At 38.2% G+C, this 11,758-nt stretch overlaps 2 protein-coding genes across 4 annotated transcripts; one reads left to right on the forward strand and one right to left on the reverse strand.

The window, feature by feature from the left end:
• Positions 1-366: 366 nt before the first annotated feature.
• LOC113300413 (probable complex I intermediate-associated protein 30) lies at positions 367-3,221 on the forward strand. 2 transcript variants are annotated; one of them, XM_026549639.1, is made up of 7 exons: positions 367-509; positions 1,397-1,510; positions 1,583-1,633; positions 1,712-1,797; positions 1,930-2,031; positions 2,161-2,259; positions 2,818-3,221. In XM_026549639.1, the coding sequence occupies exons 1-7, from the start codon at positions 458-460 to the stop codon at positions 3,001-3,003; spliced, it is 690 nt and encodes a 229-aa protein (XP_026405424.1). In that variant the 5' UTR covers positions 367-457; the 3' UTR covers positions 3,004-3,221. The 2 variants fall into 2 exon arrangements, with proteins under 2 accessions (XP_026405424.1, XP_026405425.1); XM_026549640.1 differs by having other exon boundaries at positions 1,951-2,031.
• Positions 3,222-4,625: 1,404 nt separating this feature from the next.
• LOC113300414 (fatty-acid-binding protein 1-like) lies at positions 4,626-6,303 on the reverse strand. 2 transcript variants are annotated; one of them, XM_026549642.1, is made up of 6 exons: positions 6,178-6,303; positions 5,451-5,664; positions 5,228-5,354; positions 5,108-5,149; positions 4,936-5,027; positions 4,626-4,857 (listed from the first exon to the last, which is right to left on the reverse strand). In XM_026549642.1, exons 2-6 carry the CDS (start codon positions 5,614-5,616, stop codon positions 4,724-4,726), a joined length of 561 nt encoding a protein of 186 aa, XP_026405427.1. In that variant the 5' UTR covers positions 5,617-5,664; positions 6,178-6,303; the 3' UTR covers positions 4,626-4,723. The 2 variants fall into 2 exon arrangements, with proteins under 2 accessions (XP_026405427.1, XP_026405426.1); XM_026549641.1 differs by having other exon boundaries at positions 5,108-5,354.
• Between the last annotated feature and the right edge of the window lie 5,455 nt (positions 6,304-11,758).

Below are 11,758 nucleotides of genomic sequence, written 5' to 3' on the forward strand. Positions count from 1 at the left end.
TCGTGATGGTTTTTGATGATGGCGGCCAATAAAACAAAACTTAAAAATTATTGATCATAAGTCTAATATGTTTGGATACACATCTAGAAGCAGTTTTTTGATTTTTAGAAGTCAAAAAACAAAGTTAGTTTGCGTACAAAATTTCAACTTTTAAAAATAAACAATTTGTTTACCAAATATTTTTACTTCTGATTTCTGCTTCCGGTGTCGAACCACGTTGTTATAACAATTTTCAGACTTTACTTATTGGATGCAAGACCAAGTGGAAGTTTGATTGGTGTTTGGGCCTAAATGGGCCCAAATGATTGTGTAAACCGAAATGAGATGAAATCCCAGACTAGTAGAGTAGTAGTAGACTACCGCTACAACGAGACACAAAAAGGAATGCTTATTTTCACTTAAAAATCAAACCTAATAACGTCCTGAAAATCATATTATCTCCATTTGGGAGCACCAAATGTCAAGGTTTCGATCAATTTTGCGATCTTCCTTGGATGCAACTAAGAAAGGTACAGAATTTCTCCTCCGCCGTGTATATTTCATTTTTGGGTATCATGATAACTAAATTGTTAAGAAATCCTATTTTTCTCTAGGTTTTGATTGATTTCCCCAGTGGGCGTTTACAGTATTATACTTAGTTCTAGTTCAAGAATCAACAAAAAATAGTCGAAATGCAATATCTCTCTGTAGATCTTAAATTAAAATGTTGAGCTTTTCAATACCCTAGCCTCCAATTCTGTTCTTATTAGACTATTTTAAGAAATGGGTTTGATTTGATTTGTGGGAATTGATTTAGGTTTTCAGTTCTCTGGGCTGTTATTGCAGAACTGTCGTAATGCATTCACAGAATCAAATGTTAATGTATCAATATCAACCCCAGTTGCAGAAGAATCGATTGGATAAGAACAGTCTTGACATACAAGTATCACACTTACCGGGAATAAATCCATATAAATTAGGTTGAATTCAGTGAGTATTTTCTTTAATCGAGTAATAACCGATGGCTGGAGCTAAAACAATTAAACCTCAAGTGTCTTACGGGCTTATGGTCTGCGTTCTTCAGGGGAATTTTTTTGTTACTTCTTTGATTGTTATAGCTAGTGATTGTGTCAACTATTAGAGGAAAATGTGGAGTGGAGGAAAGAAATGTGATAAATTATGTTTTTTCAGCGGAGTTAACCTGCTTTATTACTACACTTTCTGATGTTAAAGAGGTTTAGGCATCCTTTATTTGTCCATATAAGTGTTAACTACATGAATCCCAAATCTTGAGTTGATATCTTGAGTTGTTTATGTTTCTACGTTTTTAGCTTACGGAATTTATCGATTTCTTGTTGTCGACCACCTTGCTCTTTTTCTCCACTGAAGATGTGTCTTCTTGTTTGTTGTACTTCAGCACTTACATGGAGTGCTGATGATTTGATGCCACCAAGTGAGAAATATGTCTTTAAATTCAATTCAAAGGAGGAGCTGAAAAGGTGGCATCTGTATTCTGATTCTGAGTACGGTGGTAAGATCTCTTTCGATTTCTCTCCTTTCTGAAAGAGTTCTTGGATCTGTAACCTAATTTTACTTTCTACAGGTTTGTCCTCTGCATCATTAGAGATCAAAGATGCTGGGAACGGATTAACTGGTATTGTGAACTGAATAACCCACTCCAATTGTAATTCTGATATATGGCACTGATTTAGTTTAATTTGCTGTATATTAGGTGTCTTCTCGGGAAATCTCTCTCTGGATGTAACTGAGGGATTGAAGATAAATCGCAGCGGCTTTTGTGGAATGAGGTCCAAGAAGGTGAGCTTCACATCGTGTACTATTATTGTACATAGCGATAACTGATAAAGAGTCAGTAGAGACTGTAGCAGCTCTTAACTGCATTCTTCTTAGTTTGCACCATGACTTTGGTTTTGTTCTCTTTTGTTCTAGTATTCATTTTCTTGTACGCAGTTCGATGGCTACATCGACTTGGATGCATATGATACACTGGCAATGAAGCTTAAAGGAGACGGAAGATGCTATATATCTACTGTAAGTTTCCTATTTCGGTTTCACAGAAAGATTCTGAAGCATTCTTAAATTCACCTGTATCTATATTGACATGTTTGAAAAACTTAAAAATATCTATTCTTATACTGTGACCACCTTATTTGAATGCAGATATACACTGAGAATTGGGTAAACCATCCAGGGCAACCAGAAGACAACTCATGGCAAGCTTTTGTTTTCGTACCCAAAGATGATTGGTATATAGCAAAGGCAAGTTCTATACTTCCTCTTAATATCACTTCTATTCTGCAATCAAATCACCACTTCTTGTTCTGTGGATAATGACCATATATTCCTAAAATGTTACCAAAATTTAGGATTTCAACTGAGATTAAATCTTTGCATTATCTCATAATATGCTTGTGTTATCCCGAAGGTTATTTTTGTTCACATGAAATTCGATATCTGAATTAAGTAATATGGAAAGTTGCTAAGACAGAGAAAAGCATAATACTAGCAGCACTGAAGGTCTATGAGTTTTTGTGCTTTTTTTGGGTGAAGTCCGATTATATTAGAAAGCAAGTTGACTACAGAGCAACAGGCATTTCAAGAAGAAGTGCCTCGGAAAGGAAAATTAACTACTTGAAATGAAAATACGATGTTTCAGGCCGCTCAACAGATTTGAGAAAGCCTGGTCTACCAATATGACTATCTTGAGTACCCATTTGGAGCAAACTGAGTCTATGAGTGGTTTGCAATGCAATTTGTGTCTTCTTGTTGATTTTTTTGTCTTTCCTCTATCTAACCGAGTCTTTATGGATCTTGTAGATTCCTCTTGAGCGATATTTACCAACATGGAGAGGAAATGTTATCGATTCAAAATTGGAAATGAATCCATCTCGTATTGTGGGCATGTCTCTATCTGTCAATGCTGAAGGTGGTTTTCGGGGTGCTAAAACTGGACCAGGTGATTTTAAAGTGGAAATGGAATGGATCAAAGCCTTGAGGATGTAATAAGTCACTTCTGCTACTAACTTTAGTATAGCCTCTTTCTTAAAGGGAATCTAAACCTAGGATTCCCATGTGAAATACATTACTGTAAAACGTGCAAATAATGCAAGTGCAAAGTGGCCTTCAGTACAAATACTCCTTTTTGAGTCTGCTGTTTTATATACGTAAAATGTGTTTATGATTATTTCTTTTGGAGATTTAGCTGCAAAGGTTGATTTGTACTTCTGCTCACGATTTTGTTTTACAAGCTTCACCACAGGTTGAATTTTTTTATAAAATACGTTCTCTTTAGCTGTCTGTGTCATGAATTTTGGTGACTGGTTGATGATGGCTGTTTCTAAGACTATGAAGGTACACTGATTTAGTGAACTTGTAGTGTCAGTTTCTGTGACTGAGATTCTTCAGAAATTTGATCCAGAAAGATATAATAGCTGATAAAACCTCTAAGTCAGTGTATTTTAAACTGGCACATTGGTGCATGTTCAGTAAAACAGGTTATTATAAACTGTATATAAAACGGGAAAAATGAAAAACATGGTTGGAGAAATGCCGGGAGTGGCCAAACACAATGACAAACTGCATATTAAAAAAAATCTTCAACATTATCCAGACACTACTTCTAAAAATGACAATGCGCACTGAGCCCAATGAACCGGAACTTATTCAGATCCTGTGACATAAAAAGCACAGCGTAGGCATCCCACTGAGCCCTACCAACACTGCGCACAAAGTTGTCCAGCTCTTCGCCACGGTCCACATGACTGGTTTGCTCGGCCAATGAGAACTGGATATCCTTCGTCTCCTTTGTCCCCAACCATCATGGGGTCATGCAAGTGGAATTGCAAGAAATGCGGCCGCCTGCCATCTACACGTAAGATGAAAGACTCTTTTACACTAGTAACCTTGAAATGCATATGGAAATCGGGTGCTGTGAAATAGAACCCACTCCCACGAGTCTCAAGGGTACCATTACCAAGAGTGTTTTCAAGGATAATAACATCAGGTAACCCAGGTACCTTCACGCTTAGGGAACATAATTTCCCGCACACGAGGGCCAGCCCAACACAAGTCCATACTCTCGGCAGCAGGATGCTTTCTGACAGTCTTATACTGATCCTCACCCAACAATCTACTGGCAGATCTTCTCTTTAAAATGTGAGCCAGTTTTGCCTGATTAAGCCTACGCAACTCCTCCGTCATATGACTCCTATCAGGATATTCTGGAATGAGTGGATGTGGAGATTCGATGGGAATCATTGTAAATTCCTCCAGGAACTCCTTTCGCAGGGAAGCGCTTCAGGCTTCTTCGTCAAGAACTTCTGCTCTAGCATGCTAAACGTCTCATATATTGAAGATGACATGGTTCTAAGCAATGGGTGGTGCAGAATGAGGAGCAAAACGAAAATTCCCTGGCACAAAGATTGCAGGAACTCTGAAAAACCCTGACCTGATAACAACTCTAATATTTTAGAGGACCATGAATGTTGTGTATATATACAGGCAAATCCTTTTTATGGTAATTTCCTGTGTTAGTAAGGATTCCAAATTGATGGTTGTTTCCTTTTTTATGGTAATTTCCTGTGTTAGCAAGGATCCCTGGTTGAGGGTGTTTTCGTAATTAGAAATCAATGAAAGTCCTACCCGGTAAAGTTTTATTGAACACAAACTTTTACAAATGCAGTGGACGAAACAAATGAAGTTACATAATGGATGGAAGAGTTCATCAGAATAGGGATAGTAGTGACTGTCCAAATCTTTCTTTGGCATCCACGTCGAATGCTTCGTCTCCTAGGTACATATGAAAGTAGCCCTTGCAGAGAAGCTCACTCTCAACCTTGCTCACTACCTCATCCTTCACTGCAGTTATTTAGAAAACTCAACTGTCAAGGAATCTTTACATCATGCAAAAACAACAACAGCCAAAATGTTAATTACCCTTTGTTTGAAGAATGTATCCAGGAAGCCTTGTGATCTCTATTATTGAACCAGATGTTAGCTTGATGTTATCAGATGCATCGGCAAATACCCTGGCAATATATTCAAACAATGTTTAAACTCAAAGTACAAGAAAATGAAAAGTAGTTTGATTAATGAGGGATATGATTACTTTGCTGTGAGCTTTTGGTCGCTTTGACCACCGTTAAGTTTCCTGACGGAGACACCGAGTATATGATCAAAATTCTTTTTAATCATCCCCATGCTGACGCCTGAAAAGACGAATACCAACCTGACCATCATGCCTACATCACTTTCTAACACTGCTTCATACATCTCTTTTGTTGGTTTTGATGGTGCTTTGCTTCCCATCTTCAACCTCAAAACCTCTTTTAGCTTCTCATTATCTGCAAATATTCCTGCATATATACACAACACGATTAGACCATTGCAATTTCACAGTATTAACTTGTAAATTTGTTCGCAACTAAGTTAGATGTGTGTGGTGTATATACCAAAGCCATAGACCTTGATACCGCCAAGACCAAGAATGGACTTCTTTCTCAAACCAACTGCAACCAATTCCATTCCATCATCAAGAGTGACAGGAAAGGAGATCCCTGTCTTGGGTTCAATTTGAACTGCAACGGTCTCTTTGCTCGTAGATCCAGTACTCGCCATCTTAGCTAGTCAAGATCTCTATTGTTTCAGTCTGCTGTCTAGTCACCTCTACAGTGAGTACTTGCAAATGTAAATGAACTTGTAAAGATTATCAATTAGTACTATTTTAATTTGTTGAGTAAAATTTTTACTCAAAACAATTTGGAGAAGATTAAAACCAAAGAAGAGTCTAACAATAAATAAATAAAAAGAGCAAGGAAAGTCTTCGATTAGATGAGAACACGCAATTACTTATGTTATTGTGAACCAATAATAGTCAAACTAAGTTGATTACCAACCAAAGATGTTGAAGTGTGGAAGGTTCAATTTGGACTATCGATCAGTTTTTGGTCTATTTTTATTTTAGTGTCTAGATGGGTGGTCTAAATGCATAGTGGGTTATCTCCATAATCAGAAGTTATGAGAAAAAAGATGCAGTTACTGTAGCCACCATTTACCGACTTTGACATCCATCTTTCGTTTATCAAAAGTCAGATGCTCAGTTATATATGATCGTTGTCTCTAGATATGTAAAAATCACACTGAAAGAAACACTGGTGACATGTACGTACTCTTGAATACCTTTTTATTTTCTATCTTCTGATAAAACATAACAGCTTACAGCTGTAGCTCTCCGTTTGGTGCCATGTTGATCTATTTTTTCTTCCACTGGAAGACCTTTCCGCCTCCTTACTGCACCAATGAGCTTCCTAGCTGTGTTTGGCAGAATATTCAAACCATCACCAGACTCTTCAATTTCTTCTTATGTATTAGGCACAAAGAAAGGATCTTCAGAAAGCTCTCCCCAATGACAAAGTACAAGTAATGCATTTGAAACTCCAGCTTTCTTTCTAAAAGCTCCTGCACAAACCCTAAACTTCATTAACCGGCACATATGCTGCAATGTGAACCAAGAAGACCCTTGTTGCATCTCTTTTTTCAAAACTTGGGCATGTCTCTTAAATAGGAAAGCATACACAAAATTTGGAGGTTTGGCAACAGAAGGAAAAAAAAAAAGGTATTATAGATCTCTAAATGGACTCATGAGCTAGCTAGCTCATACACAAAAAATTTCTTCATAATTGGAAAAGTTTGTAAATGTCTACACACCATTTATCTTTAATCCTCATCGTTCTCTAAATATATCTCCGGCACGAAATTTCCTATTTTGATTCTTCTGCAGAAGCAGTTTTGGTTCTTCTTCTCTTCTTAGTCTTTTCTTTCAATAATCCTTTCTCTGATAGTGTTTTTAGCGTCTGGGCCTTTCGTTCTTCTGCTTTTTGATCGAAACCGTCATCCATCATCTTCATGGTCGCTACACGTTTAGCTTTGTATACCTACATATATGAATCCAAAATCATGATATCTTAAGTTTATTAAAAATATGAATCGCAACTAATGTAGTGAAAAGGAGCACTTAACTACTTTTCCGATGGGTAAGACTAATGGTGCTTATGACATTGAACATAATTCCCTCAGAGACCAATGCAATCAGTGAAAATCTTAGAATACGTAACAAAGCGCGCGACAGACCACAAAGTGGCAATCACATATTTTGTAAGATAGGGGTGTTACCTTAGTAATTTCAGCAAGAACATCATTTTCTTTGCATTCAAACTTATCCAACTGCTTCCCAATGACAGACTCTATTTCATGAATGAGATCTACATCGTTCTGCAAAAAATCATCAAAAATCACTCAGTGTGAGGACTTGCAAAGAATTTAGATGGACATTACAATGAGAAGCAAGTCAAGCAACCAAGTGACTGAATGTTCCTTACATGCCCAAAGAGAAAAGTCTGAACCAAACAACATTTTCTATGACTAACCTGTGTAACAAAGCTCACAGCCAGCCCTCCTCTGCCAGCTCTTGCTGTACGACCAACATGATGAACGTAGTCTTGGGCATGTCTGGAATAAGTTGGATCAAGTTTTGTCAAGAATTAATGCCCTGCCATTTTCCATAACAGAACTACATAAATTCGAAAATGTAAGGAAGTTTGCTAGTGACCTCGGAATATCATAATTTATGACAAGATCAACTGTTGGAATGTCTAACCCCCGACTAGCCACGTCTGTTGCCAGCAAAATGGGAGTCTGACCAGATTTGAATCGATGTAGTGCAGAAAGTCTTAGAGCCTGGGACTTGTGTGAATGCAATCCCACTGCTGGTTGTTCAAGTTCTTCCAGTAACAAACTAAGAAGGTGACAACTCCTGATGTAATAACACCAATGGAAGTGCACAAAGAGATATCACAAATTCACAATCTTATAAGAATAACTTCATCGTAAAACTAACATATAATAAAATAAGTTGTGCTGCTGGTAAGAGTTTATTAAACCTCTTACTCTGTGCATGTGTAACTCAATATGGCTAATTTCTTTCAATATAAAAATATTTTATTAATCTTGTTTTAAATGATTCAAATTGAAAGGATCATAATTTTTCAGCAACTCCTATGAGGTTAAATCATGCATAAATAACTTTCTGGAAATCCCATTTGTCAAAGCTAGACCTAGGTCAATCATAACAACATGACACCAACAAGTCTGGTAAACAGAGTATTAAAAAGTTAGGAGAAACTTCAAATGCAAAACACGTGAGAATTTTACCTACACGTAAAAACAAATATTATGGTAGATCGGACGCCCATTTCTTCCATTTTTGACAAAACGTGTAGCAGATAAACATCTTTCACGTTTTTAGGAACAAAAACATACTGTTGTTTGAGAGATTCAACAGTCTTAAATCCCTCATACTGCTTGTAAAAATATGCCTTGTTTGCAGAAACCTCAAGCAGTGTTTGTAAGTTTTGTGTCATTGTCGCAGAAAACAACAGAGTTTGTCTATCTTTGGGCAAGTACTGAAATATTGCACACAGTTCCTCCTCAAAACCAACATCCAAAACTCTATCGGCCTCATCCAAAACTAGAAACTGCAGGAAAAATTGAACAGACGAAATAAACTCAAAGACTATTTCAACATACTGTGCTTAGAGCAATATAAAGAAATATGTTACCTTGGTCTTCGAGAAGACAGATGGAATATCTGGATTCTGTTCAAGGAGGTCTTTTATCCTCCCCAGTGTCGCGATCACAACATGTGGGCGTTGCATCAAAGCTTGTGCTTGAGTGATCATATCCATCCCTCCAACAACAACAGCACATCGTAGGTGCAAGGATGCTCCTAGTGCCCTGCACTGCTCCGAATAGGGCTGTCAACGGATAAATATCCGCCGGATATTGGACAATCCGATAAGGTTAAGGTTAAGAATTATCGGATATCCGATATCCGTTAACATCCGGCGGATATCAAAAATACAAACCGATATCGTTAACGTTAATCTATCGGATAACAGATATTTATCCGTTAAAATCCGATAACGCAAGAACGAAAATTTTGAATACGCAAGAACGAAAATTTTCTGTAACAAAGATGTCATCTTCATAACCTTCTTGTACAGTTGATGCCTGATGAAATTCTGTCTGTCCCCATTCGTTCAAACAAATCTCTATTAGAAGAAAAAACGATTTACCCAAAAATCATACCTGCAAAGGTATGTGCAAATAATCATCAACCATCAAGAAATTCAACAGATTCTTTGCACGATGAACCGCCGTGCTCGCGGTTGTGGATTGGAGAAGATAGAAACAATGAGAACAATGAACAGTATCAGCAAGACTAAGTGTAAGGGTGAGATGCCACCACCATCATTAGAAGAACTTCCACAACAAACGGTTCCCATGATACAATAATCTTCTTAGTGTTTTTGCAGAGGATTTAGTACCAAAACCAAGAATCAAGACTCTTTTATTTATACTGTAATTCTATTGCAGAAAACACGGCAAACTTGGATTACTGGAGGATTAAGCGTAGTTAAGGTCTTCTGACTAAGCAAGTCTCTGTCATAGATAAAGAATGTAGAAAAGCAACAACTTGGGACTAAACAAGTCTTCCACTGATTGCAACTTAGCAACTACTAACAAGGGTATGGAAGCGTCCAATAAGCTGCTGGGACCAAATTTGAAATTCGCAACTAACAATGGCTCAAAAGCTGAAACTCGGTCATAAATGATAGGAATGTGTGACTAGTTTTTTTTGAAAAACATGTTTCCTGCTCAAAAGCTGAAACTCGGTTATGAAGGTTATGAAGATGACTATCGGATATCGGATATTAACCTAACGGAAAGGCCCATTCCAATATCGTTATCGTTAAGAGAAAATATCCGATAAAATATCCGATTCCGATATCCGATATCCGATATGTCGGATAAAATCCTATAGGATGTCGGATTTCGGAAATGGATATCGGATATCGGTTATCCGTTGCCAGCCCTAGCTCCGAACATTGGTACGCGAGCTCCCTAGTAGGCGATATCACCAAAGCAAACACACCATAGGGGTTTTCTGCAAGGCGGTTCAAAATAGGTAATGCAAAAGCCGCGGTCTTCCCACAACCTGTCTGGGCTAAACCTAAAACATCTTGACCAGCAAGAATTCGAGGAATACAGTGGTGTTGAACTTGTGTGCGTTTCTTCATTCCAAGCTCTTTGCATGTTCGCGTAGCCCAGTCCGCTAAACCAAGATCAGAAAAACTAAGAGTATACGATTCAGGGTCACATGATTTTTCCACTTCTAGGGGTTCATTAGGTTGAGGATTTTCTGTTACTGGGGGTGGCTTTTGGGAAATTTTTGGAGTGAACTTCTTCTTCGAGAACAATGGAGGTTGATCAACTAGAGTATCTTCCTCAATAGATGTTTTGCCTGCAAATGTTAAAGAACCGATTAACTACAAGTCTTTGTTCCTAAATTAGTAGCACGTACCGTATAGAAAAACTCCCAAAATAAGGAAGGTTCAAGTCACCTGTACAGGATTCATTTATACAGAGGCAAAACACACACTGATAAAAACTCAAACACTTGGTTCATATAAAAGTTAATCAATACACCGAAAAGAGGTAGTAAGTCTCGGTTAAGCGATTTCTGTACATTAAACACCAATCTGAAATGTTGACTCCTACTAGAGTAAGTGAGCTTATGACACAATTAGGGTTCACATGATAGAGAAAGAACAATCTACTGTATGTTTGTGCTTTTATTGGACTATTACACTTAAACATGTATTGGGGTATTACAGTTAAGTCAAATTCAATAACCCAAGATCAAATTTAGAGCATACATCTAAAGTATTATCTAGCACCGCAGAAAAAAATCCTTAATTGTGATTTGTGAATTCCAAATAGAGAAAAGAGAATTGATAGAATGCATACCTGTTAAAGTACAGCAACAAAGCCCTACAACAGCAGCGGAAACGAGAGACTGATTTCCAAATTGAAATCCTAGGGTTTTTAAGAGAAAATTTCAAGCTGCAGAGACTAAAGGTGATAGTAGGGTTTATCACTCTTTTGTGGAACAATTCTTGTTTCAGTGGGGACAAAACAGTCATTTAAAATATGTGATTGGACTGTTATTTCAGCCCAACGTATATCGAATTCGGCCAGAAGGCCCAGAACCCAAATAAACAGAATCTCCGCCTCCATAAAGGAACACTAGGGGTGTGCAACGGATGGACGGTTGCGGATTAGGGGTCACCCGCAACCAAACCGTCAAAGTTGCGGATTTGGAAAATTGAACCGTGACCGGCCCAATTATCCGCGGATTTGACCTTTGCGGATCAGCGGATTGTACGGACCGGTTGCGGATTAACCGCGGATTATGGATAAAAAAAAACCACTGCCAAAATGCCAAGTGCCAACACCTCACTGTCCACTGCTTGAGTCACTAATCAATAATCATGGCTATCACCGATGCAACATCAGCTTGTTGGTCTACAGATCTATTCGAGGTCCAGAAGGAATAGCCCATGTTAAGGCTATACACGTTATAGGTCCACTGTGACTATTTGAGCCCTCCAAAGTCCAAATAGCTACATTCAAACAATGCTGGGCTTAGTGACCCAAATGCGGTCGTTGAATCCGCGGTTTTCAATATTCAACCGCACCCAAACCGCTAAAACGTGCGGATTTGAGAATCCCATCCGTGTCCGGCCCATACGTCTTGCGGTTTGGGTGAAATCCGCAATTTTGCGGACGGATACGGGTCAAATCCGCGGTTCCGGTTTTTATGCTCACCCCTAAGGAACACTAATTTTGGGCATGCCTA

This window comes from Papaver somniferum, chromosome 7 (genome assembly GCF_003573695.1).
Source record: "Papaver somniferum cultivar HN1 chromosome 7, ASM357369v1, whole genome shotgun sequence".
NCBI classification, from domain to species: Eukaryota; Viridiplantae; Streptophyta; class Magnoliopsida; order Ranunculales; family Papaveraceae; genus Papaver; species Papaver somniferum.

Coding starts and splice junctions, on each gene's coding strand:
- LOC113300414 (XM_026549641.1), bottom strand. CDS start 5,616: ATGGCGAGTACTGGATCTACGAGCAAAGAGACCGTTGCAGTTCAAATT. Junction 5,355..5,450: donor TATCAAGGTCTATGGCTTTG/GTATATACACCA, acceptor GTATATATGCAG/GAATATTTGCAGATAATGAG. Junction 5,028..5,107: donor GACCAAAAGCTCACAGCAAA/GTAATCATATCC, acceptor ATATATTGCCAG/GGTATTTGCCGATGCATCTG.
- LOC113300413 (XM_026549639.1), top strand. CDS start 458: ATGTCAAGGTTTCGATCAATTTTGCGATCTTCCTTGGATGCAACTAAG. Junction 1,511..1,582: donor TTCTGATTCTGAGTACGGTG/GTAAGATCTCTT, acceptor TACTTTCTACAG/GTTTGTCCTCTGCATCATTA. Junction 2,032..2,160: donor GAAGATGCTATATATCTACT/GTAAGTTTCCTA, acceptor ATTTGAATGCAG/ATATACACTGAGAATTGGGT.